General features: G+C 37.6%; 1 protein-coding gene across 4 annotated transcripts in view; it reads right to left on the bottom strand.

Annotated features, from left to right (window-relative positions):
- Positions 1 to 39: 39 nt before the first annotated feature.
- rtkna (rhotekin a) overlaps positions 40 to 24,800 on the bottom strand; it is a 108,071-nt gene continuing 83,310 nt past the window's right edge. For 3 of the 4 annotated variants that reach the window (XM_022667590.2, XM_022667591.2, XM_022667592.2), the window contains exons 2-12: positions 18,266 to 18,465; positions 16,153 to 16,214; positions 13,938 to 13,991; positions 11,854 to 11,971; positions 10,046 to 10,270; positions 9,114 to 9,208; positions 7,331 to 7,437; positions 7,086 to 7,214; positions 4,254 to 4,419; positions 3,604 to 3,708; positions 40 to 1,661 (exon numbers count right to left, since the gene is read on the bottom strand). In XM_022667590.2, the coding sequence (XP_022523311.1) occupies positions 1,027 to 1,661; positions 3,604 to 3,708; positions 4,254 to 4,419; positions 7,086 to 7,214; positions 7,331 to 7,437; positions 9,114 to 9,208; positions 10,046 to 10,270; positions 11,854 to 11,971; positions 13,938 to 13,991; positions 16,153 to 16,214; positions 18,266 to 18,465 (1,896 nt within the window). In that variant the 3' untranslated portion in view covers positions 40 to 1,026. Of the gene's footprint in view, positions 1,662 to 2,769; positions 2,873 to 3,603; positions 3,709 to 4,253; positions 4,420 to 7,085; positions 7,215 to 7,330; positions 7,438 to 9,113; positions 9,209 to 10,045; positions 10,271 to 11,853; positions 11,972 to 13,937; positions 13,992 to 16,152; positions 16,215 to 18,265; positions 18,466 to 24,800 lie in introns of all 4 variants that reach the window. The other variant, XM_022667593.2, reaches the window with a different exon arrangement.

Here is a 24,800-nt window from a genome sequence, read left to right as displayed (position 1 = left end):
CTCATATATTACACAGATGTATTACACACACACAGTGACCTATTTTAAGCATTTATTACTTTTATTGTTGATGATTATGGCTTACAGCCAATGACAACCCAAAAATCAGTGTCTCAAAAATTTATAATAGAATATTATATAAGATCAATTGGTATTTTTGGCAGTGTGCCAAGTCCTGCTGGAAAATGAAATCAGCAGAGATTTTGTGGGAAAACACTGCACTTCAGACTTGATACAACACAGTGGATCAACACCAGCAGACGACATGACAGCAACTGGAATTTAGTCTGACTAGCTGGAGCATCGCATTTAAAAAGTACTGAATGTAAATGCATGTGGCTAAAATCTAAAATCTTATCAGGATAAAATCCAGATACTAGTCACAATATGTATCCAGGTATAAACATGTTTTTTTTTTTTATTAGATTCCAAAACTATTTTGAGATTTTAAATTTTTTTTTATGATGAGTGATAAAACAATAATACACTTGTAACAGATCTCTCCTCGTGGATGCTCCACAGTGTGGGTGCAATTAGTTTCAGTAAGAAGAACTGAGATAAATATTAGGCGTAGCTTTTATTCAGGTTAGTTAGTAACATCTAGCTCTCGTCTCTCGTCTGCGAAGGAAGCACTAAATTCTGACTCTTCTGACTCTTTAGACTCTAAACACTGTTACAAAGCAGCTTACAGTAGGTGTGAAGGCATATCAGTTGCGAGACGTGTGGTGAAGGTGTGAAATTAGCCACACTTTAAAGTTCTGGTTCTGGTTCAGCACACCTCAGTCCGGTTTGGAAGACACTGCGGGAACACTTGTAATGGAAGTGTGGAAGTGAACTGTGTTTAAATATTAACTCTCATGAGTCTCATGATCTCCAATCTTCACCATCTTTAAACCAGACCACTGTGGAGAGAGCCATCACAGATCCCTAGCCTGAGTCATTCCAGTTCTTTCCAGAAAGCCCAGATGAAAACGAATGTGATGATAAATGTGTCTTTTAAACGTCTTTTACGAGAAGCCAAAGTAGCTAAACTTGACTCTGCAACCAGTTCCTGGGGTCCAGCTTGGCTCTGAGGTTCCTCAGGCTGCGGCGGGCGCCGGACGGCCGGGAGAAGCCCAGGTCTGACTCCGGGCTGGTGCTACCCTCGCTGGAGCTGTTGCTGGAGGTGGAGCTGGAGCAGGAAAGAGCCGTCTGAGCCGGTCGTTGAGCCACTGATCCTGTGGAAGGAGCCTGACAGGAGCACTGGAAGCCTCCCCCGTAGCCCCTCTGGGCCTTGAGGACGGAGAGCTTGGCGTCGAGCGAGAGCGTGCGAGGGCGGAAGCGGCAGGACGTGGGCGGCAGGTCTCGAGGCCAGGCGTGGCGTGAGGTGCGAGGGCTGATGCTGCAGGGGCTGTCGCTGTCGGAGGTCAGGCTGGCGTCGGAGGAGAGCAGGCCGCGGGGGCTGCGGGGGTGCCGGCTGTGCAGACGGGGGCTGGGAGTGTGAGGGGAGTGGCATGAGGTACGATGGAGGTGACCGTTGTTTTGAGGGCTTCCAGGAGGCTCCTCCTCAAACAGGGACATCCAGTGAGGTGTGGTGTCCAGCTGGCTTTGGAGCTCCAACTCTTCAATGCGCCTCGCCAGGATGTCCGTGACGGAGTCCATGTCGTCAGAAGGTTCAATAACTGCAGGGGAAACGAAAAATGGAGGTCAGGGCTTTGAACAAATGCAAGCAATAGCATTTCCCTCCCTTTATTTTAGACTCAAATCAAAATAATAGTCAGAAATTTTTATGATGTTAACTCCTTAAACTGAAGATTATACACTAATCATAAGACTTACTGGACAAAAGGAGCTACTACAAATGATTAACATTTGTAAATGAATACTGAAGTCATCCAGACTATAAAAAAACACATAAGGAATCATGTAGTAACTGTAGTAACAAACCAAAATACTCTTGACAAAATGCTGTTGACCTTTCTGAGGATGGAAACTCTGATGAACATATCCTGTGCAAACTCTTGATCTCTACCTTTTTCTGGGGTGAGCCTGATGAGTGCCACTTTCATCATTTTTATTGTTTTCGATGGTCCTACCTACACTTAACGATACTTTCAAAGTTCTTGAAATTTGTCAGATTGACTGACTTTCGTTTCTTAAAGTCATTTATTTCTTTACTTAATTGAGTAGTTCTTGCTTCTCATAATATTATAAAATAGAACATTACTCAAATAGAGCTATTCATTGTATACCAACTCTACCTCTTCACTACTTTACAACTGATGCTCTCAAACACATTAACAGTCAAGAAATTCAAGTCATTAATTCTTGACGAGTTCAGCACAGCTGTTAACTGATAGTTGGGATTCCAGGTGACTCCTTCTTATGAAGCTAACTGAGAAGGCTTTATGGTGCAGAATTTGAAGAATCTAAAATATCAATAGATTCTGGTTTCTGATTCACATTTTTTGTTTACTAAATAATTTTATATTTTGTTATGTTTTTCTTTATAGTCTGGATGACTTTAGTATTAATCTACAATGCAGAACATTTAAAATAATGAAAAACCACAGGATTTCAGGTGTGGTAACGTAGTTTCTTAACAAACTTAACAAAACTGTCCAGTCCCCAACCACACAAACACACCACTAATTTGCGTGAGGCAGACATACAGAACATTCCTCTCTCAAAGCACATGAAAGACGTTAAACACAGCAGCAGAAGCGCCCGGTTCAAGCTTGAGTGAGCTTCAGCTAAGACCTGTCCAAACCACCACCCTAGTTACTTCACCTGTCACTGTAATAGGAGGAGAGCAGAGCGCGGATCTCAGCAGAGACAGCGTTATCCTGCAGCAGGAGACCCTCGCAGGACGGAGGGGCAGAGAGAGGGGGCGCTGAGAGGAAGGGGAACACAACCGCAAGGGGAAATACAAGAGTATGTGTGGATGAAGGAGGTTCGTGTGATTGATAAGGGTTCATGCATCAAAATAGGATGAAGATAAAGGACAGAGAGGAACCAAAAAGGAAACCAGTAGAGGAAAAAGAAAAATGAATGACAGAACCAAAACAAAGGCATTGGAGGAAAAGGAAGGGAGAGAAAAAGAGACAGAGAAAGTCAGTCAGAGAGTCAGAAATAGAAATTCTTCCATCTAGAGCGACTCAGAATCTAGTAGGGGTTAGGTTTTAATCCAGGAATCAAAACAATCTAAGTGATCAGGCATTAAGTTAATAAGAAGGAAGTATGTTTGCTCTGTTTTTGCTCAGGGTAAGATTATTCAACTGTGATCCTGGTTGAAACAAGGTTTCATTATTTCTTTACTTCAATATCCTAACCAGATTTTTACTGATGAATTAACCATCTCTTGATTAGGTCTGTCATGATAATAATGTTAGACGGATTGTCAAGATTCTCGATATGGCCATTATAGTTTTCTTAGCAATAAAAGTTCAATAGTTTGAACAAGCTGTTTTTTTATTGCAGGTTTAAATGATGTAACTGCAATTTTATTCTATTACAGTATCATTACTTTGTTTACTTTTTTCCATAATTTGTGGAATTAATTAATAATAATCTAAGATTTCTATAAGAGAGCTAGCTACTCAAGTAAACACAGCTAACACATACCCATCTCATGGTAGAGAGAGCCCTGTTTGGATGTAACTAAAGCAGGTTTCCGTGGGGAAGGCTGGTCAATCTTCATCAGCTCGTCACAGCACTGCTTCCACTGGCCTGTAGGGGGAGACAACAGCTCAGTTAACCACATTATGATGAGGCAACATTTCAGCATTGCATTTTTATATCTAATGAGAAAAAGTTCAGAAATCAATATTTGGTGGAATTACCCTGACTTTTAATCACAGTTGTCATGCATATTGGCATGTTCTCCTGTTGTGGTCATCTATCTTCCTCTTGATTATATTCCAGAGTTTTTTTTATTTGGTAAAATCAAAGAAACTCATCATTTTTAAGTAGTCTCTTAATTTTTCCAGAGCTGTATATGGTTTACTCAAAAATAATATTGTGGCACCTTTTCTTAAGAGTGAAAACTATTACTTTTTGCTTTAAACTATTTTTATATTGTTTGGAAGAAAGTAGTAGATGTGAGATATTCTAAAGAACATAGCTTGGATCCAGACATCAGTTAATACATGAATTATGAACAGGCTGTTTTTTTGCGTCAAAATGTCTATACAAATAACACATAAGTGAAGATAACTGTGTACCAATAAAATATATGTGTATACACTGCACATGCACAAATGTGAATCTCTTACTCATGTCAAAGAACTGTTGCCAGAAGGCCTCCATCCAGCGCTGTGTGTCCTCCCGACTGTCCGTCGCTAACGTGTGTGTGACCTCTTCTCCTCCGTACTGGTTGCTGATGCAGATGCTCTGAGCTTTGCTGTGAGGGTCTCTCTCTGCTGCTCGTATCCTCGTCTCCTAAACAATACAAAACATGCTGTTAAACACATGTCTCTTTATAGTCCTGTGGACAAAGACAAATAAAGCCACATCTGGAAGCTACTGCCATATAAACATTTTACTACCAACAGGAAAGACAGCACAAAACTGTACTTACAATGTCTAGTGAGACTCTTCCTATCTATAAATATACACTTCTGTTGTCATCTCTGGAGGACTTTTCAGACTTTTCAGGAAACAATGTGCCGTCACAGATGTGCAAAGGCACACACACACAGCTAGATTAGTGCATGTAAAGAAATGCTGTTACTAGAATAGGACTAATAAGATCCTTCATGCACCTTAAAGAGACTAAAGAAGGATCCCAAAAAACATGCTTTTGAAAGAAACAATGTATGAAGAGGTGTTCCATTATTTTGTTTATATAATATGTACATATATTTAAAAAAAAATTATAGGGGATATACCATAACAGCCTCTCCAAAATATCTACAAAATGTATAGGAGGAAAAAAAATCACCATAATATAATGTAAAAAAGAGCAAATTAGTAATTCCTACTAATTTTAGTTATTCCATTTTTTAACTACTTTTATTGGTTTCTTTCATCCAGTTAGTTTAAAACAGCCAGATAATCATGTCAAACTGCAAAAAAAAAGAATCAATGAAGGCTACAATTTTTATTTTGTCTTGAATTGGATTTAACTGTTCCTGAATGTACACACTTAATAAATCACTGCCTTCAGACTGGAGTAAAATACGGAGAGAGAATGTAAAACCATTTTAAATATTATTGTAGTTCCTACAGTCACCAGTAGGTGGCAGTAGAGGTTCACTACAATACGAACAGCTCTATTCAGTCTACTGCTCTTCAGACTCACATGCTGTGTAATGGAAAACCCACCAGGGCAGACTAACTCTGACACAGTGTCTTTATTTACCTACAAGCGACTCAAACAGAAAACACAGCTCAGCAGTGCACCACAAACTACAGCTCCACCAGCTGAGAACTGACAGGTGACCCATCAGGATCCATCATGAGAATACATCACACTCGGCTAGACAACGACTTAATGAACAACAACACTCAGTCTGAACCACTCAATCACCAGCACACACACGATTCTCCAACTGGGGGCTGGTTAAACATCTTAACCCAAAAGCCCAGGGTGACGTATGTGTCACAGACCCTTTTTTTAAAGCTGATAAATGTTCTTTACAGCACTCTGTCCTTCATTTTAACTCCTGAAGTTCTCATAAGTGACACAAACATACTGAACATCCTGAGAGCATTACTACAGGACAGTGTGTGAATGTGTGTTTCTTTACCTGACCTTACTTACAGAAAGTAGGAGTGCTTGGGTTAGTTCTTAAGATAAAACTCTATAAGCTCATTTTAAAAGTATATTTTAGCTTTTACAGGCCTGTTCCAGCTATTTAATAATTTAAATGTTTTATTTAATTGAGTATGTTCCATATAACTAGTTCTGATATGATTTCCAGAACATGTGTTAAAATACAGGTTATGAAACTGTTGCTGTCATTTATGTTACATTAGGATTTTAATGTATAAATATTTAGGCATGTGTCCACAAAAGGAAATAAGCATGAATGACCTGCTCTCTGAATTTATCTGATTAAATTTTTAATTGGCATCAATATTCAGAAATTAGTATGGGCTCTAGGGTTAGCTACCTTTTATAAAACTAGCTCTAAGCTTGTTTTAATTATGTAAAACCCAATGTTTCCATGCTTAAAAATACTTATTACCATCATCCGGTGCCATTACCATCGCAACCAACTGTGTGACGTGATGATGTGTTTCGATAATAAAAATTTTCAACCACTGTTCATGGATAACATAACTTTTTATAAGTGTTACCTTTAGTACAAGCTACCTATAACTTATCTCTTTCAAAAATCAGTGGCTGTTGCTGTAACAACCGTAATGTTGCAAAGGGTAATAGAGTAATAGAGCAATTAAAAAATATGTAAACAATATCAAAATACTGATATTGCGACATATTTTGTTTTTGTTTGTGATACATTATTAAAATTAGTTTCTCAGGGGGTCCTGGGGTAATATTATCTTGAATGGGGGTCCTCTGTGATTTTATTCCTGTATGGAACAACCATGATATGTTTTTCTCAGATGCCCTCTGAGAAAATTACAGGCTGAATTATCTACTGTTTTTTTACTGTCCTCCAGTAATTTTATTCCCATCCAGACGGTATTAAAATAGCGATAAAATAACTATTTATGACGTCATGTGACAGAAAAACACAAAAAACTCACTGGTCCTACTGTTTTTTCAATTGCAGTCCAGATGCAATGGTTTTATCACGTAGTAGAAGTGTGAAATATTTTTAACAAAATTTGCTTATTTAGGAGAATTTTTCAGTATTTTCAGAATATTTCTGAAATATTTTTCACTTTTTCAGTAACACAGATACTGTGAAATATTATAGAGAATTGTCTTGTGATTTATTGAGTATTGCACAATTACAGTACTCTAATCAGATGAAAATATTTACTTTCCAAACTATTTATTTACTAATTTTGTAATGAAGTATTTACCCTTGATCTTTTTTTAAGCTGGGGACTATAAAAGTTGTCTGACTGAAGTATCCCCCAGTTTCACAGTCAGTGTGTTCTGTGCATGGTGAACTGTGTGAACTGCTCACTTTGTTGATGCCGATCGTTAGTAAGGGCTCCACGCTGGCCTCCATATCTTCTTGCCGGCTGTAACAGAAGAGGTTTGTTCCTTTCAGGACACCGTAAACACTCGTCCATCCTTGAGGCTCCCCACCGAGCTGAACAGAGTGAAAGTACTGACATGAAAAATCTGAGCAGGAGTGAAGTAGAAAAGTGTGCATGTCTTTATCATGATGTGTGTGTGTGTGTGTGTGTGTGTCTGTGTGTGTTTTACCTTCACTCTCAGGCAGCCGCTCATCATCTGTTGTGTCATACAGTGAGGCTGAGCTGCTAGACGACAACACACACTCCCATACAGCGGCAACCAGTAAGAACACTCCTCTAAAGAAAGAGAGGGAGGGAGAGAGAGAGAGAGAGAGAGAGATATTAATGGCAAAAGACAACATAAGAAAGCAACACAATTAGCAATGCAAATGGGAAAGGGAACACACGGACAAACACCCCTGTTATTTATTTGTCTAGTAGCTGTAGTGCTGCACGGCCCAGACAAGGTGCTTTTTCATTTTTTTTTTCTTTCGAGAATGTCAGTGTATTATTATTGTTATAATAAACATTTTAATAATTATTTAAAAACAAAATGTTCTTTGAGTTCTTCAAATATCATTTCGCAAAGGCAGAGATTCTTTACCAAGTCAACTAACTAAATGAATGTTTAAATCACTCTTTAGCTCATTATTTTTTTTTTTATGTAGATTAAACAAAAGGGTTATATATAGCAACAGATTCTGTGGTTTCATCATTATACTGCACATCCTCTCTCACAGCTCCCTGCCTGCTTAAGGGTTTGTAAAATCAATTCAGAAGAATGCAATGAAGCATCTGCCCAAGAGAACAGCTACCTGTGAGCTACAGTCCCTACCAGACTGTTAACATGCCCCCTCAGACACACTGTCCCATTAACCAGACCTTATTAGCAATTTACACTCACTTTTATGAGTGTGACCCTGACACAATAAATCTGACAGACACTCACTGGTGCGCGCACACACACAATCCTGGCACACACACACACACATTCCAGACTCACACAAAACCTGCAAGGAGTCGTCTAATAGGCAGATAACAAGCATGCTGTAAAACTAATCTCTTCTAAATGGCTTCCTGATTTCTTCTAATGGAAACAGAAATTGAAGTGTTCGCACAATCTCTATCACACAAAGCCTCGCCTAAGCCTGTCTGTCTGTCTGGAAGAACATGCTGTAATCTAACATGCACATAAAAGACTCAACAATAGAGCTGAGCTGCTTTTATAAAACAGCGGCTGAAGGAGACTTAAAGAAGTGGAGGAGTGGAGTGGAAACTGTAGAGATGTAGAGGATGGGTGAATTTATTTTAAAAATTTGTATCTCAGTATTATAAAAAAATAGAACTGTACGATGAATGATGACATGAATAAATACCTTAAGAAAGCTTAATATTAAAATAGCTGTATTCAACTGTTTAGCATGCTGTGAAAAAGAGGCATGGCATTTCATATCTTATGCAATAATATCGACACATCATTTGACATGATAAATAAAAACCTTCATGTTGTGATATTGCGATATACTTGATAGCAGTTTATTCTGTGTTTTATATTTTGCTATTTAGTGTATCTATTTAAATTGTTTGTTTGCAGTTTACATGCGCAAAATATACTAAAAATTATTTATTTTTGTTATATTTCTTATTTGGTCACACTATTATTATTTTATACAAAACAGAAATAGACAAATGTTTTTATTTTTTTTGTTTCTACTGAATGTAACTGTTATATATATATACCAAATAAAAATGTAATATTTATTTTGCTGTAGTTGTACATTCTTAAAATATATTTAAAACATTTAAATGTCGTCTCCAATAATATTATCATCACAAAAATACCCTTAAACGTGATATTATATTAGACCCATATTGCCCACTCCTACTCCTACTAATTAAATGTATTGTATTTAATATCGCTGATTTGTGAAAGGAGCTGTAGAGCAGAGAACCGTGTGTGTGAGGTGGTTTACCGTTGCCAGTAATGACGAGGTCGTGTGTGCGGAAGCTGTCCTGGACGTGCGACAGTGTGAGGGTGGTGTGAGCCAGGAGATGGTACTTTGGTCCTCTGTGAATACAAACACATGAAAACATATAAAAGTTAGACCACCCAATCTATGCCAATCAAATAAACAGAGCAAAAAGCTTCTTATCTTTCAGAGATAAGAAAATCTAATTCTACAATTTGGCTTTATATCTAAAAAATGCACATATCCTTCCACTGTGAAAAGACTACTCAGCACTGTTGGTGTAAAATGATGTGAAGCTAAAAAAGAAGCTCTTTCTGAGAAAGACAAATTGATAGAGGAGAACGGTAAATCAGATTAACTGCTAAACTGCTGAAGGCTCCGACATTCTCAGAATTATGACTTGGAGAGTGAGAAGCAGAAAGTCCTCTAACTTTAAAGACTTAACTTGGGGAAGCTTCTGGGTATTTTTTTTTATTTATTTGTTTCTCGTTTTTTTTTTTATGAAGCTGACAAGAAGTACTTAAGTACTTATTCATCAAGACTAAAGCTTCTATTCTTGCATGCTTCCCTCTGAAATCTAGAAAAGCATATCTCACTATGACCAGTACACACATATAGTGGCTTTTAAAAGTATTTATAACCCCTGAACTTACCACCACAAACTTAAATGTATTTTATTGGTATTTTAAGTGATAGACCAACACAAAGTAGCACGAAATTGTGGAAAAACATGGAACAGAAATGATACATGTTTATCTAAAGTTTAATCAAGAATAGCATCCCCACAGAATGATTCTGGTTTAGGGTGATCAGCAGTGTTACGTTTCCGCCACCCATAGCGCTTTGCATTTAGGCCAAAAAAAGTACACCTCTGGTCTAAGTTTGTGGCTGCAAGGTGACAAAATGTGAAAACCTTCATTTACACAGATACTCACGGCACAGGTGGGACAGGAAGCAGCAGTGGTGCAGCTCCTCCGTTGCTGACGGGACTGCAGGCTCCGGGCTCCAGAGCTGCCCGCAGTTTCTTCCCTGAGGAACGGCCTAGCGATGAGCTCAGCTTACTGGCCAATTTTCGAGGTGTGCTGCCCGCTGAGTAATCATCTTCTGAACAGCAGCTATACAGCTCCAGCTTCAGCTCAAAGCTCGGGTTAGCTTCATTACTGTAAACGTAATAATGTACAGGTACACATTATTAAGTCTCTGATTAGTCGAGAGGGGCACCCTAGTTTTTTTTTAATCCAGTACCTGATGAATTGCTTTCATATATTTGTTTCAAAGCTATGTGTGTGTATATATATATATATATATATATATATATATATATATATATATATACACACACACATACATAGCTCTGAAAAATATTAAGAGACCACTTCAGTTTCTGAATCAGTTTCTCTGATTTTGTTATTTATAGGTATATGATTAATTGCAAAGAAAACAAGTTCATAAGTTTTAAGAGTTCAGAAATCAATATTTGGTGGAATAACGCTGGTTTTTAATCACAGTTTTCATGCATCTTGGCATGTTCTCCTCCACCAGTCTTACACACTGCTTTTGGATAACTTTATGCCACTCCTGGTGGAACAATTCAAGCAGTTCAGATTGGCTTGATGGCTTGTGATCATCCATCTTCCTCTTGATTATATTCCATAATTTTTAAATTTGGTAAAATCAAGGAAAAACATCATCATTAAGTGGTCTCTTTTTTTCCAGAGCTGTATATTACACTATTTGGTGACACTTAAGGGAAACAAATTCTGGCTTTTTTACACAAACTGAGCTTTTTTTAGTAATAACTGATTACTAATAGTATTAGTAGCTTATTCAAATGTACTTATCTCAGTAAATTATGTAACATATTTAGACCATACATTTATTTAAGTTTTTATTGCATATTATTACAACTAATAATGGTGGCATGATGGTTTAGTGGTTAGTGCGTTCTGTGGTCTTGGGTTCAAGTCTCTATCTGGGTGGAGTTTCATTGTTCTCCTTTGTCTGCGTGGGGTTTCCATCAGAGACCCAAGGGATTCTTCCCACAGTCCAAAAAACATGGAGATCATGGTACTCAAATAAACTCACAACAAATGAAGGACTCATAGCCGTGTAGTGTGAACAGCACACTGACCTGACTGTTTAAAAAGTTGTGTAGTGTGAATCTGGCATAAAGCGTCCTTGGGTTTCTATAAAGGCACTGTATAAGTGTAGCTTTATTCATAATGTCATCATGCAACAAACGCACAGTCTTATCTAGAATTGGACTCTCCATAGCAGATAAATGTGAACCCAATGGCACCATGCTTAATGCCACTTGTGCTCATATACTGTATGTATGATCTAATGTACTTGGACTCAATTCTTTAACCCAGATCAAGTCTAATTATAATGAAGGACCTGCACACTTAAAATGCTTCAGCTCTGGGATTGATCAGACCCAGGAGGCGAGAATTAGGTCAGCATGCAGACTTGAGCATGTTACACACCCTTAATGAACACAGCAGATACAAAGACAGTATAAGCTTAAACTTGGTGGTCTAAGCTACCCTTATACACAGTTTAGCTCCAGATTATTTATAATGGTGTATTAAAAACAGGCACAAAGTTCCTGTAAACTGTTTGAAGAAAGAAAAAGGTGAATGCTATCACTCCCTCTTTTTCAATAAAAAAAACATTGTGTGCAAAATTCTATTTAGTGAGCTTGTCCATAAACATCACATTAAATAAACAGACACACACTTACAAGACAATAGTGTTGTCGAAGCAGATATCTGTGAGGGTTCTGTCTACCATCACCATGTCTGTGTCAAAAATCTCTCCTCCTAACTGCAGCAGACAGAACACAGCACAGCGGTGCAGCTCTAGAAAAGAGAGAGAGAGACAGAGAGAGAGAGAAAGAGATGGCATATGAGTGAGGCAAATCATGTTTTTATAGTAAACTCATGTTTTTACACTAACAACATGTCACTTTCAAATTGTCCAGTATCCTCTTTCCAGGAAATACACTGGCATGCCAAAAGTCATGGGATGGCAGTAGGTAAACTCATCATAAAGTATTACCTCAGAGAACGACAGCTTGGGAAACCCCACAACTTTATAAGTTATGAGGTGATATCCTGTGATTAGGTTGGCATTCTTCGGCAAGGTGACATGAACTATCGCCTCAAACAAGTGAGTTGTTGGCCGAAGCCTGACAGTACATCGTTGCTGTCCAATGAAAAACAAGCATCTCCATTTTTTGTTGATTTTTTGTTGAAGAAATTCTCCAAAATTACCTGAAATAAACTCTTTATATATTGACTTCCATTTAAAGTTTAGAATGTTTTATCTCTCTCCTGTAAAGTTGCTGTTTTGGAGATACATGTTTCTCATTGGACAGCAACTAATGATTATTTTGGTAGTTGACTAATCGAATTATTATTTTTTTATTAATCAACGATTATTTCCACTATGTCCTCCATCTCTAAAAAAGATAAAACCAGCTGAACATGAGATTTAAAAGGCATTTAAATGTGTAGATGTTGTTTAAACATGGAAATTACTGATATTTAGAGAGTAAATATGTAATCTTTTGTGTTTGGGCACTTTTGGAGACATTGAATAAGTTGAGTGTAACCTGTGTGAGTGAGCCATTTACCCAACTCCCATTGCCCTTCTGTTCTCATGACTTTGTGCACTGTTACAAATTAACGATTAGTCAAAGATTAAATTTGTCGACAAATTCAAATAATCAACATTTTCGATTATATCGACTTATCATTGCAGCCTTAATGCAGACTGATCCATTTAAAGAGTTGTGTAGACATTTAACATTCCTCGATCTGCAATGTCCTGTGTGTTCTGGAAATACATCATAGAAGTCCCAAAACACCTCTGCAAAGCACTGTATATGTAAAAAAAACAGCTGTACAGTGACAGATAGAGCATATTAATGTGTGTTTATGCCTAAAGCACCTGCAGACAGTAATGCTTTCAGCAGAGAAAAGCATGGGAAACCTTTACTCATCCAACAAATTCCAACAGAGAGGTCCATCTGCGTGCTAGAGGGGAGTAGTTCAGTGCGTAGAGACACATCGCTGTAGAATTTAACTGCAAAATTTATTCCATTAAAAAAAAGCTTGCAGCTTGCAATGTTATAAATGTTTATAAAATAAGGAATAAACAGGTTGCTCTATAAGGGTGTAACTGGTGGAATGTGGTGGAAGGGTTCTATAAAATTAATAACAATCAGTATAACAAAACATTTCAAATATTTTACAATTTGTTTGGAATTACTGGGTTCACAATTCAATATTCTTACAATTTTTAACCACTGAACTCATGTCATCATTCTGTAGTCAAGTAAATCTCCAAATCCAGAACACCTGATCAAAGCTAGACTTCTTTAGGACTGAAATGAAAGTAATTAAAAAAATCTTAACCTGCAGTAAACATGAAACCCCCAAACCAAAACAGACCTTTGTGACACCTAATGATGTTGTTCAGACTCTGGCACTTTTTCTTCTCAAACTCAATATATATATATATACATATATATATATATATTTCTGCCACTTTAAGAGCTGCACTGGGAGTGGTTGGTAAGTGCCTTGATGCTTGAAAAAGAGCATTAAAAATTAACTGTCTGGCACACAGAGTGCTCGATAATGCTCACAATACATGATTAAGAACATACTGTTAAAGACTGCTAAAAATTAGTGCGTGTATATATATATATACACATATATATATATATGTGTATATATATATATATACACATATATATAAATTTATATTTGGCTGAAATCTATTGACATGTTTTGGACAGTCTTGTGGACAGATTCTCACCTCCTTTGTTTTTAAAGTACTCTGTGTCTTTCCACATCAGCGGGATTCGAAGATCTGTGATTCAGACAGAAAGAGAGCAAGACAGAGACAGAGAGTGAGACAGAGAAAGACAGAGAGAAATCAGACAAGGTCATGATACACACTTGAGTGCACGTGTGCCGTGTCTTGCGACTGCACACGTCCCAACACCCTCAAACGCTGACTCTGGCTGTCACTGCAATGTCAATCATGATTAGTATCTGTCTCTCTCCCTTCCCTCGTTCACACAAACACTGACGCACACACACACACACACACAAAACGCACAAACACTCTTATCTGGAGGCAGCAGGCAGTGTCTGCCATGCTGTTGGTGTAGGAGGAATAAATGTGGAGGGCTTGCCCTCACTACTGTTTCACCCCCATCGGCCCACCCACTGCATTAAGACTGCATTTATCATTGCTAATCTACTCCAGCCTGGACCAGCCTCACTCACTCAGTCATGCTCTGTCTAATTAGGCAAGAACTGCCACGCTAGTTAATAAAAATTAATAGATGAAGGGCCATTAGGAGACAATTATGGAGATAATGGTTGAAGTATATGAGCAGTCATGAGGTTTGCGTGTGGTCTTTGCGTGTGAAGGAGAGAGAAAAAGAGAGCGTGTGAGTAAATACTTTAAACAGAACAGAAATATAGCTTATATTTCATACTACCCATACTGTGTGTGTGTGTGTGTGTGTGTGTTTGTGTGTGTTAAACCCACCACATTATACAGCTCTTAAAAAAAATAAGAAACCCCTTTATGATGATGTTTTTCCTTGATTTTACCAAATTGAAAACCTATATAATATAATCAAGAGGAAGATGGATGATCACAAGCCATCAAACTAAGCTGAACTGCTTTAATTGTTGCACCAGGAGTGGCATAAAGTTATCCAAAAGCAGTGTGAAAGACTGGTGGAGGAGAACATGAGCCAAGATGCATGAAAACGAGGGTTATTTCAGCAAATATTGATTTCTGAACTCTAAAAACTTTATGAATATGAACTTGTTTTCTTTGCGTTACTCGAGGTCTGAAAGCTCTGCCTCATTTTTGTTATTTCAGCCATTTCTCATTTTCTGCAAATAAATGCTCTACATGACAATATTTATATTTGTTTTATTATTGGTAGTTTATAGGATAAAACAACAATGTTCATTTTACTTAAGAAGAAATCGGTTGTGATAAATTACCAGGCTAAAGTAGCTTATCTAGCTGTTAAAAAAACAAGTAGAAGCTCACCATCTGTCTTGTTGTCTTTCTGAGCTCAAAGTGTCTCCAACTGTCAAACTTGCTGATAATATTTCCTCTTGTTTTATTCCGTCTTCCGTCATTAAGCTTTTTAGGAGTCAGAGGCCAACACTCACACAGATATCTGTGACAAAACGCACGTTCTAGTAATAAAATACTGCCTTTAGCTCTGCTGACAACAGATGACAGTGTATGAAGTGTGCATGTTTCTTTAATATCTGATGAGACATTCTAATCATTTGATTATTTACTACAGAAAATGGTCCTTTATATTAAACAAATATTTTTTGACCATTTTTGATGTGTCCCAATACTTCTGGTCAGAGTATGTAGAATTGTGTAAATAGTAAAGGGTCTAAAACAGAGCCTTGTGGGACTCTATACTGATAATGATCCATAATTGATCCACAAACTGATAATGTTTAATTAGAGAGGATTTGAACCAACATAAACATACCACTAACCCTAATTTTATCATCATAGTGTAAACCATGTTTTATCAGTCCTCAATTTTTTTTTTCTTAAACACATTTATACAGACCCTTCTTCATAACACCCAAACACTTACTGGATAAAAGCCAAAAGCTACAGGTTGTCATGGCAGCACTGTCTAATATGAAGGACAAGAGAGTGAATATTATTGGGTGTGGAGGGGGAGAACACACTGTAAAAAGAGGGAGGGGCACTCATAAAACTCTAGGCCACCAGACAGCAGACTGCACAGCCAACAAATAAAGCAGCAGGGTAGTCTCTTCTTACAAAGGACCTCAATGAGGCATCAGGAATGTGCCACACACACAAACACACACACACACACTAAACTACCATTACTTAAGCAGGAGCCGACATAGGAATGCATGCAAGCGTCACACAACAGCTACTGCAACAGTAAGCGAGTGTTTAGAAGGTACAGCTCGCTAATAGAGCAAGTCTGTGATCTTACCTGAAATGGCAACTTTGCCTTTACATGGAGAGCGGTCGTCCATCGGGCCGGCATCTGAAGACCTGAAACACAGAATCAGTACAAAATTTACTAATAACATAATACTAAATAACAGTGCTGACATTGTTTGTTTCTTGAAGTATTGATTTGCAGTAAAACGTTTGTAATCCATTTCTCCATATCCCTGTATGCAGATTTTAAATAGAGCATCTCTGTTGATGATCTTTCCATTTAAGGTCTCAGCACAGCATCTAAACATCAAGATTTAAGTCAATACATTGACCTTGATATGCTAAAATCAAATTTTTGCTTCATCCAAGCTTTTCAACAGTGTACTTGTGTGTGTATGTGTTTGTGTGTGTGTGTGTGTGTCTGCCTGCTTCGGATCACTGTCCTGCTGCATGATCCAACTGCGCTCAAGCTTTTCTGAAAGAGCAACATTTATTTGGCCCAGGATAAGTATTAAGAACCAGCGCTGTTTTGCCACACTCAGGGGTAAGGTATCATGACTCATGTCAGGCTGGAGGGGTAGAGGAAGTGTTAGGGCTATATGACCCTTCAAACTGAGATTTCAAAATAAAGAGCTGAGAATCATTGGCAAGAAGGCAGCACAACAACCAAAGAAACCCACAAATGTGAGTATTTTTCTTGTTAAAATTATTATAACCTCTTTATTACCATGTGTAGTTTCAATGTTTTAATTGCCATTTACTTCATAACAAGTGTAAAACATAGCTAGCAGTTCATCTTAGTAGTTAGCTAGCTAACTTTCCTGTTTCCCACCTTTAATGGTCCCACCTTTAACAGACGGCAGAGAATTCAACATTTAAGGTGGAACAGAAAATTAAATAAAAAGTAATAAAAGCCAGTTTCAGCTCCCCATCACAGACAAACTAGGGAATGGACAATTACAATTAATTGTTGTTTCTCTTGCCTCCTTTCTAAAGACATACAATACAATGTCCTAAAGTTAACTATTTACCCAGCAGCAGTTAGGTTGCTGAACTTTAGAGCTCAACTGCTATACAAGCTATATCTGTATCGAGTGCTTAAAGAGTTGTTCCAATTCTTGGGGGGGGGACTGGGTCCAGACTGTGACAACAGTCAGCAGGTCAACCACTGAACTGTAACTGACCTCTAAACAGTTCTTCTTACTTACGAAAGGAGATATCATGTGCTCTGCATTTCTCTAATCACCTCTGCTTTATCTGCTGCTGTTTAAAACACTTCTGTTTTCAGTGAATGAATAAAGTGTCGGACTGTGTTTCTTTATTTGTAAAAAAACAGGGGCTGCACTTGTAGTGAACTAATGAACTCACTAATTATAGAACATGTGAACACTGCGACCTCCTGACCTAAAGTTCCTGACTCTTTGAAGCTACTGACCTGCTGATATAAGCCTATAAATAGCTACTGATTCATTCTACAACAAAAAAAGACATTTCCTTTTATCAACTTTTATATTGAAGCTGCTATACTGCAGCGTGAGGGTGGGAAAATGTTTGATTCTTAGATCTTAATTTACACGTAGACGACACTGAATCGATTTACAGATGCCAAAAAATCTGACCTTCACTCCAAAGAGAACGATCAACTGTACTCTTATACCTCTTTTCCACCAACAAAGTGCTGGTGCCGGAGCCGGTTCCTGCGAACCTTTTCCACTGCTTTAAGGAGTCACTCACTACGTATGTGAATGTGGGCGTAAACAAAAGTCGGGGGCTTTTTGAAAACAACATGGCAGAACCCAAGCTCCTTTTAAAACTTGTGCTGCTTTCCTTGGTGGACCACTATTGATTCATTTTTATTAATTTAGCTGCTTCTGCTTCTCTTAGCTGTGAGTGGAGGTGAGGTTTGTAAACAACTTTGCCCTGGAGATGCTTCAGCGCCCTGCCCTTTGGCCGCTCGCGTCACAGGTTCGCTGGTTCCAAACCAGCAAGATTGTGGGGCCAGAACAGAACCGGCTTTTCTGGCCGAGAACCTGTGATTCTGCGGTGGAAACGCACAGAACCATTAGGGAACCTGGCACCAGCACCGGCACCATGCCGTTGGAAAAGTGGGCTCTTATCAGGTCTACTTAGCTCTAACAGACTGAGAGTGACTGAGCTCGTACCTGCGGGCCACCCGCTGCATGACTTGCGCCTCCTTCATGCGCTGCAACTCAGACATGTAGGCCATGATGCGAGAGTTGCATGTGAGGAGGCTCTTTGAAGCCTCCAGAGCCTGGTCCCTCTGAGAGCACGCTGCCAGAAGCTTACACGCTCCTTCACGCATCCGGATCTCATGATCAATCTTCTTCTGAATGTCACTGTCCTAAAAAACAAGGAAAATTACAAGAAAAGGTCAGATTTCTGTACATATCTAACAGAGTTCTTAACTTACTGAACTGCAAGGACTTATTACTGCTCTCTATGCTTCAAACTACTTACTGCAAAAATGTATTCTTGTTATTTAGAATCTTGGGTGCAATAAACAACTTCTTAAGTCATTGCAGGTTATAAACTAAAAAAAACAAAAAAAAAAAACAAAGTCCACTGCCCAATAAACAACAAATTAGGCATCATGCACAACACAACTCCAACCTGCTGTTGAATTGCCACAGTGTATATGCTACATAATTGAAGCTGTAACGAAACATTTTACATTGCAATCATATATAATATATAAGATATGAACCTAAAAAAATACCACTATTAGCATCTCGATATTTCAGGGTATTTTTTTTTACGATAACGATATATATGAGAAAAATATGAAGAAAAAAAAAAAAAATATATATATATATATATATATATATATTTTTTTTTTTTTATATGTATAAATATATATATATATTTTTTTAAGAATACACTACTGCAACACAATTAATATAACATTTATTAGGCGATATTACTGCATACAGTATATTATGGCAAACCCCCAACTGAGATTTTTACCAGATTGTATCGTAAGTCTAATGATTCAACATGTCATGATGGTAACAATACACTACATTACGGGTGGGCGATATGACCCTAAAATAATATCACGATATTTCATGGTAATATCGTGATAATGATACTCTTAGCGATATGACAAAAAATAAATAAAAATACAATACTGCGACAAAACAAAACTTACATTTTATTATTGTATATGATATGATATTGCACACCTCTAACTGAGATATTAAAAAAATGCAAGAATTTTAGCAGATTTGTAACAAAACTCCAAATATCTCCATATATCCAGGATTAAAGTAAAATGAATGATACTGGACAGATATAATCTGTCTCTAGTAGATATATAATAGGAAATGAGAACAGTGTGAATTTTTCTTTTGCTTAAAACAGCAAAAAAGTAGAACCCTAGTGTGATTAATTAGGGATGGGTCATATGGCACGATATTTCAGGGTATAATATCGTTCACGATATTCAAAAATGTTGGCGACATTATCTCGTACGATACAATATTGCACACCCCTACACTACATATATCCAGGATTAAAGTAAAATAAATTATACTGGGCAGATATAATCTGTCTCTAGTAGATATTTAATGGTAAATGAGAACAGTGTGAATTTTTCTTTTACTACAATCAGCAAAAAAATGGCCTATATAGCTATAATATATTTTATGAACTTAACATTTTTGAGAAAACGATATTCAAATCATTGCAGTACAGTCATGGATAATAAAACTAAAAATCCATGTAAAAAATTATTATAGTAGGCCTTTATCTTACCTAAAATAAAAGAAAAACTTTCAAACATCACAAATTTTACTAGCTGAATAACATTTCTTCACATCGATGCCTTATATTTGTCTAAATGAAGATAGACAGCATTACATTATCATGCATAATTTTCTCTCTGTGTGAATTTACAATTATAGTGCAGCTAAAACTCCAGTCAGAGTAGGACCCATTCAGCCAGATAGATAGCAATAATTGCCAATTATTATATATAAATATATAATATGCAAATTATAACATATAATATGTAGGGGTGTGCCATATCGTATCGTACATGATAATATCGACAAAAAAAAAATTATATTGTGAACGATATTATACCCTAAAATATCGTGTCATATCACCCACCCCATTTCCCATTATATATCTACTAGAGACAAATTCTATCTGTCCAGTATCATTTATTTTACTTTAACCCTGGATATATGGAGACATTTGGAGAGTATTATTAGTATGACATTTAATTTTATTTGGTTGCAGTAGTTTTGATTTTTTTTTTTTAATTCAGTGTTTTGTCATATCACCATGAATATCATTATCGTGAAAATACCATGAAATATCGTGATATTATTTTAGGGCCATATTGCCCACCCCTAATAATATGATATGACACACCCCAGAGTGGCTACACTTTGCCACACTTCACTTGCCCTACTTAAGCTACAATCACAACATCCCCAACTGTTTCAGATTGGAGTACGCTCTCCCCTACCCTTAAAACCTTCCCCAGCCCCTGGAGACACCAGGGCACAGGGTGTGGCACCATGTTTTGACAGTTCCTCAGTGGGAGAGCATGAATGATTCACCATGTTCGTGTCTGCCTCGCAGGGGGGTGACCTAAGAGAGTCAGAGTTGACACGTTTTTTTGTGAGGTTGACACTTGCACCCTGCTTTACGCATGACTGAACTAAAACACTCGGTTTCGCGTCTCCAATCCCTCAGACAACACAGCATCAGAAAATTTCATTCTGTAACCAGTTCACATAGAACCACGTGGGGGCAAGGGATTCCTTTGGCAAGGAAAACCTTGGTCAGGCACTTACAGAGTTGCTGTATATTCACACATTATACTCATTTAAAACATTACTGTGCAAAACAGAGGCTTTATGTGAAGCATGTCCAGAAACAGCATTGACTATTCTGGGGCTGAAAGGCATCTGGGATGGACAATCACTGAACGAGTATTGTGATCAGATAAATCAGTATTCCAGAGCATTTTTTTGAACAAAGGGATGCAGTGACACCAAGAAATGGACCATCCAGACTGGTATCAGGGCAATTTTCATCAAATTGGGTTGTACTACTAAACTTTAGTGATGGCAGCATTAATGCAAAAATGTAACTGCTGCCATCCCAACTTGCTTGCAAAGTGTTGTACCCTGAAATGCTGGAACGGATGTTTATAAAAAAATTTAATTAAGTTAACCAGACAAAACATTAAAACGAATAGGATGTCTCTATCCGATAATGGTATTGGAAATCAGGGCTAATCTCATATTTTTCTAGAGGATCAGAATCAGGAGTAAAAGATGTAACATTACGTTTAGGGGTGGGCGATATGTCCCTAAAGTAATATCACAATATTTTATGGTATTTTTGCGATAATTATACTCTTGGGGATATGACAAAACACTGAATTAAAAATTTTATTTCAAGAACTACACTACTGCAACAAAATGAATTTTTTATTTCATCATTGCATATGATATGATATGGCACACCCCTAACTATGATATTAAAAAATACAAGCATTTTATCAGATTTGTAACAGAATCAATGATCCAGAATATGATAATACTAATGATGCACTAGCAATGCAAATATCTCCATATATCCAGGATTAAAGTAAAATAATTTATCTTGGACAGATATAATCTCTTTAGTAGATATATAACGGAAATGAGAACAGTGTGAATAATTCTTTTGCTAAAAACAGCAAAAAAGGTGCACCCTGATGAGATAATTAGGGGTGGGTGATATGGTATGATATTTCAGGGTATAATATCATTCGCAATATTCAAAAATGTTGGCGATATTATTGCAGACGATAATAATACATAATAATACCACCAAAATTTTTTTATATCGTTTTCTCAAAAATTTATAGTTGACTATTTTAAGGCCATAAGGGAACATTTTATTTACTGTTTGTAGCAAAAAGGAAAATTCACACTGTTCTCATTTCACATTAAATGTCTACTGGGGACAGATTATGTATCTGTCCAGTACTTGTTTATTTTGTGCTAAAAACAGCAATTTTTGATATTGTTGTTTAAATAATGATCAATTTTTTTTTTTTATTTCAACGACAACTTGGATGTGTTTTTTTTTCCTTTTTTACTGCACTGCCAAAGTATATGATTGGGACTCAGCAGAGTATCAGCAGATACTCAAAATCAGGGCAAAAATTGTGATGAGGACATGCCTATAGAAAATACTGCATTTCTGGCTGTTTTTTTTAAATGGGGTTGTACTTTAGTTAGAATAATGATCAAATATATATATGTTTAAACATGATAAAAATGAGAAATGTTTTTCCACAGAAAGTCCTGTTTTTTCCCCGCAAACAAGGGATGAAAGTGGAGGGAAAGAGGTGACTAATGGCTTTCTGTTGCGACAGATTAGCCTGGACAACACAACACTGAAATTACTGCATTGCAGAGAGCCCAGTCCAGTCAGCAGAACCGAGAGAGACACACAGAGGGTTCACGTTTGTGCACTGCGAAAGAGAGAGAGAGGAAAAAGAGAAATATATAGAGAGAGAGAAACTGAGTGAAAAGAAACAAAACAATGCAGATGTTTCACCTCTCGACCTGTGGGCCCCATGTCTAGCTCCTCCTCTCTGTAAACTCAGAGCGGTGTTTTGATGTTGGACGGTTTGAAGGTCTTTACCCTCTTTAAAAATCATACAGGCTACACCACTGCAACCAGTTTGCCCACTTAAGGATCTTCACTACATGGGTTGCTATGGTGACACCCCATAAACCCGCTATTGGGCAGCAGGAGTTCCAATTAACATGACTGCTCACAGATGCAGATGCATACAGATATTCTCTCCATATGAATTATTCCCTTCCTCTTAACAACTGGCTTCCAAAAGCTAACTGATCTAAGCAGGACGGTCAGATATCTGCTGAGCTTTCCGTGTTTCTACAGCAGACAAACACAAACAAACAGCAACAACATCTTACAGCAAATTATCACACATTAAACATCAGTCATTAGTCCATTTTGAAGTTTCACTTTAACAGAACAGAGCAGCAGACAGTTGTCATGCATCTAAATTCAAGAGACGCAAATCAAGTTTGGTCAGAATCAAGAACAAAGGACCTGGCAAAGACGACAAAACCACTGTCGCCTCTCAGCTACAAAGTAATGCATCCAAATCTACTAAAATCTGACATCAGAGAAAACAAAAGACGCAGCAAAGCTTGGGAAGAATCTAATCAAAGTAGGGTGTGAGCATTGGAATTACTACAGTCTTATCAAGCAATGAATTAATAACAACAAATAATATTTTTTTAATACTGGGCTGAGCCTCCTGTTGCTCTCAAAACAGACACAAGATTCCACAAGAGAAACATTCCTTTAAGATTCCAGTCCATGTTAAACTGGCTGCATCATAGAGTTCTGCAGATTTTTATTTGCATGCTCACTACAATGATCCAGCGACTGGGAAGACCACTAAAGAACATTGGTGAACATTCAACAAACATATTTGACATGACTTGGGTCCTTTATTGCGGAGTTACAGTGAAAAGGGGTGAAAACAAACATTCCCCTAAGAAATGGAAAACCCTTCAAGAACCCGATACAGATATAACTATAGCAGTGGAGCGCTAAAGTTCAGCAACCTAGCTAAGGGGTTAAATAGCTAGTTAACTTTAGGGTATAATATGTCTTCAAAAAGAAGGCAGGTGGTGCAGCAATTAATTATTATTGTCCAATCCCTAATCGTCCTGCTACTTAGTCCCCTGTTTTGAGTGTTTAAGTCTAGGGGTAGAGTGTCCCAATTCTTATTAGGCTGGAGGGGTATAGGGAAGTTTAAGGGTTTCATGGCCCTTCAAACTGAGATTTTTCCGAGGCACACTCCAAACAGAGAGCTATGAGAATCACAGACAAGATGGTGGTACAAGCAACCAAAGAAAACACATAAATTTGAGTATTTTCTTTGTTAAAAATTACAATAGCCACTACATTATGGCCATTACCTTCATAACGAGCATAAAACAATGCTAGTACGAAAGAGAGTTAATAAAAGCTAATTTCAGCTCCCCATTACAGTGGAATTACCATATTATTTAGACTATAAGACACACTTAAATTACTTTAATTTTCCCAAAAATCGACAGTGCACCTTCAGGTATTAAGGAGCAGAAAAGCCACTCCACTTAAGTGCAGCGTTATAAAGGTGAGTTTTCAGTGAACTTTTTCCAGCACCAAGCAGCATTAGCATTAGCCGCTAAACGCACCTCAAGCTCTTTTGCCATTCAAAGGAGAGTACATTGGACTGGAGTCTGCGTGTTTGCCATGTTAAAACAAGCTACATGAGACGAACGGCTAGCTGATAGCGCCTTTGTCCTACATCTTTACACATTGGTACTTTAAATATTTTAATGGGTTATTCATACGCACAGACCACAATTACAAGTACAGTGCTTTATGGACGCAAATTGCTTTTTATATGGCATCATTATTTATTTTGTAGTCAAAGAATATGAAAATCTGGCTTCTGCGGTATAGAAAGGGAGGCTTGCTAGAAGATTCAGATGGAGAGAGAAAGACGTGAGAAAGTGTGAGTGCTGAGACAGTGTGCAGTAAAAAAAGAAGAGCGAGCATGTGAGTGCTGGTCTTCCAGCCTCTGAGCATCACGTGACTCTGCAGAACAGTAGCTCTCTTCTGAGGCAGCCAAAG

The sequence above is a fragment of the Astyanax mexicanus genome, chromosome 22, assembly GCF_023375975.1.
Source record: "Astyanax mexicanus isolate ESR-SI-001 chromosome 22, AstMex3_surface, whole genome shotgun sequence".
In the NCBI taxonomy this organism is placed as follows: Eukaryota; Metazoa; Chordata; class Actinopteri; order Characiformes; family Acestrorhamphidae; genus Astyanax; species Astyanax mexicanus.
The sequence above is the reverse complement of the archived record's forward strand: the minus strand, read 5'-3'. Positions and strand labels throughout refer to the sequence as shown.